At 47.1% G+C, this 1,269-nt stretch overlaps 1 protein-coding gene across 1 annotated transcript in view; it reads left to right on the forward strand.

Annotated features, from left to right (window-relative positions):
• Nucleotides 1–1,048, forward strand: part of COIL (coilin) — a 13,350-nt gene extending 12,302 nt beyond the window's left edge. Inside the window, 1 exon segment of the mRNA XM_045299300.1 lies at nucleotides 96–1,048. Within this exon segment, the coding sequence (XP_045155235.1) occupies nucleotides 96–182 (87 nt within the window). The 3' untranslated portion in view covers nucleotides 183–1,048.
• Nucleotides 1,049–1,269: the final 221 nt, after the last annotated feature.

A 1,269-nucleotide genomic window follows, 5' to 3' on the forward strand; every position in this document is an offset into this window, starting at 1 on the left:
CTCCTCTGTCCCCGGGGCCACTGGATCGACACTTGGGCTTTCTGATGTCATCTCCAAACGAAGTCTCTGAATTTGGCTCTTACTTTTCTCCTCAGATCACGGTTTTCTGGAGAGAACTGATTGATCCAAGACTCATTGTTGACGCTACAAGTAACACCACATCAAGCACAGACCTTACCTAAGCCAGCCTGTCCACCTCAGTGTATACAGGTCTTGTTTATTTCTGAAAGTGACTATTACCAAACTTTTTTGAAAAGAGATTTGAAAATCGTATGCATTTTTTTTGTTGTTATCTTCACCTTACTGCATAGGAAGAAAAAAAAAATCTACCTCACTGACAAGAACATGGGTGTTGGTTTTGTGGACCTTCTGCCCCCCACCCCCCACCCCCAGTTTAACTTCAGTATCAAAGTTTAAATGTGACATTCCTGTGGGCATCATCATTTTACTACGGTGAACGGTTTCTTCTCTGTGACTCCGTGGACCAGCACGCAGCAACCGTCAGAGGAGCCCATACCATCGCCTACGAGAAAGCGCGGCCTGTCTCGTCTCGTAGGTCTTACTGCGTAACACGTCGAAGCTGTAAAGCATGCTACGATGTGATCCAATTTTTCGGAACAGTTGACTTGTTCCATTGAATCCGGAACACTTTCTAAATGTCAAGCATTTTATGCTTGCAAATGGCAAGCGTTCATAGGTGGTTGGATTTGTCGTCGGGATTGCATTAAAGAATACTCCCCTGCTCTTCTCGGTTTCTAAGTCACGGGCTTGTAAGAGCCTCTGTGAAGCTACGAGAAGACTTCTTGTGTGTGCCGAGGAAGCACTGGCGCTCTGCGTGGGCCGAGAGGGTCTGTTGACTGAGCTTCCGCCCAGGCACGAACTCCTCGCCACAAGACCCTGAGCGCCCGGCCCAGTGTGCTGGAGTGAGGGGCTCCAGTAGACACGTCCTCCTGGTCAACCCAAGCTCAGAAGGTTAAATATATTCTGTGTGTAGACCCCTCCTTCAGCTCTGCAAGCTTCTGAATAAAATCACACTGAGCTAAATGTCCATGTTGGGAATGGTGGTCTTGTTTTAGAGTAATGCAAGTGATTCCAGTTTTCCATAAGAAAAATTTTCCTTGACTAAAGAGTTTTGCGTATGGGCCAATGGAGTTATCAGTCCAGAGCCTTTGGACCACTTTTCACATGCACAGATGGCATTGTAAGTATCAGAAGACGAAGGTACCAATGCGTCACGAGAGGTGCTCCGAAAGAGGGAGGCCAAAGTGA

This window comes from Echinops telfairi, unplaced genomic scaffold (assembly GCF_000313985.2).
Source record: "Echinops telfairi isolate 266 unplaced genomic scaffold, ASM31398v2 ScPeMD7_7458;HRSCAF=8496, whole genome shotgun sequence".
Taxonomy (NCBI): domain Eukaryota; kingdom Metazoa; phylum Chordata; class Mammalia; order Afrosoricida; family Tenrecidae; genus Echinops; species Echinops telfairi.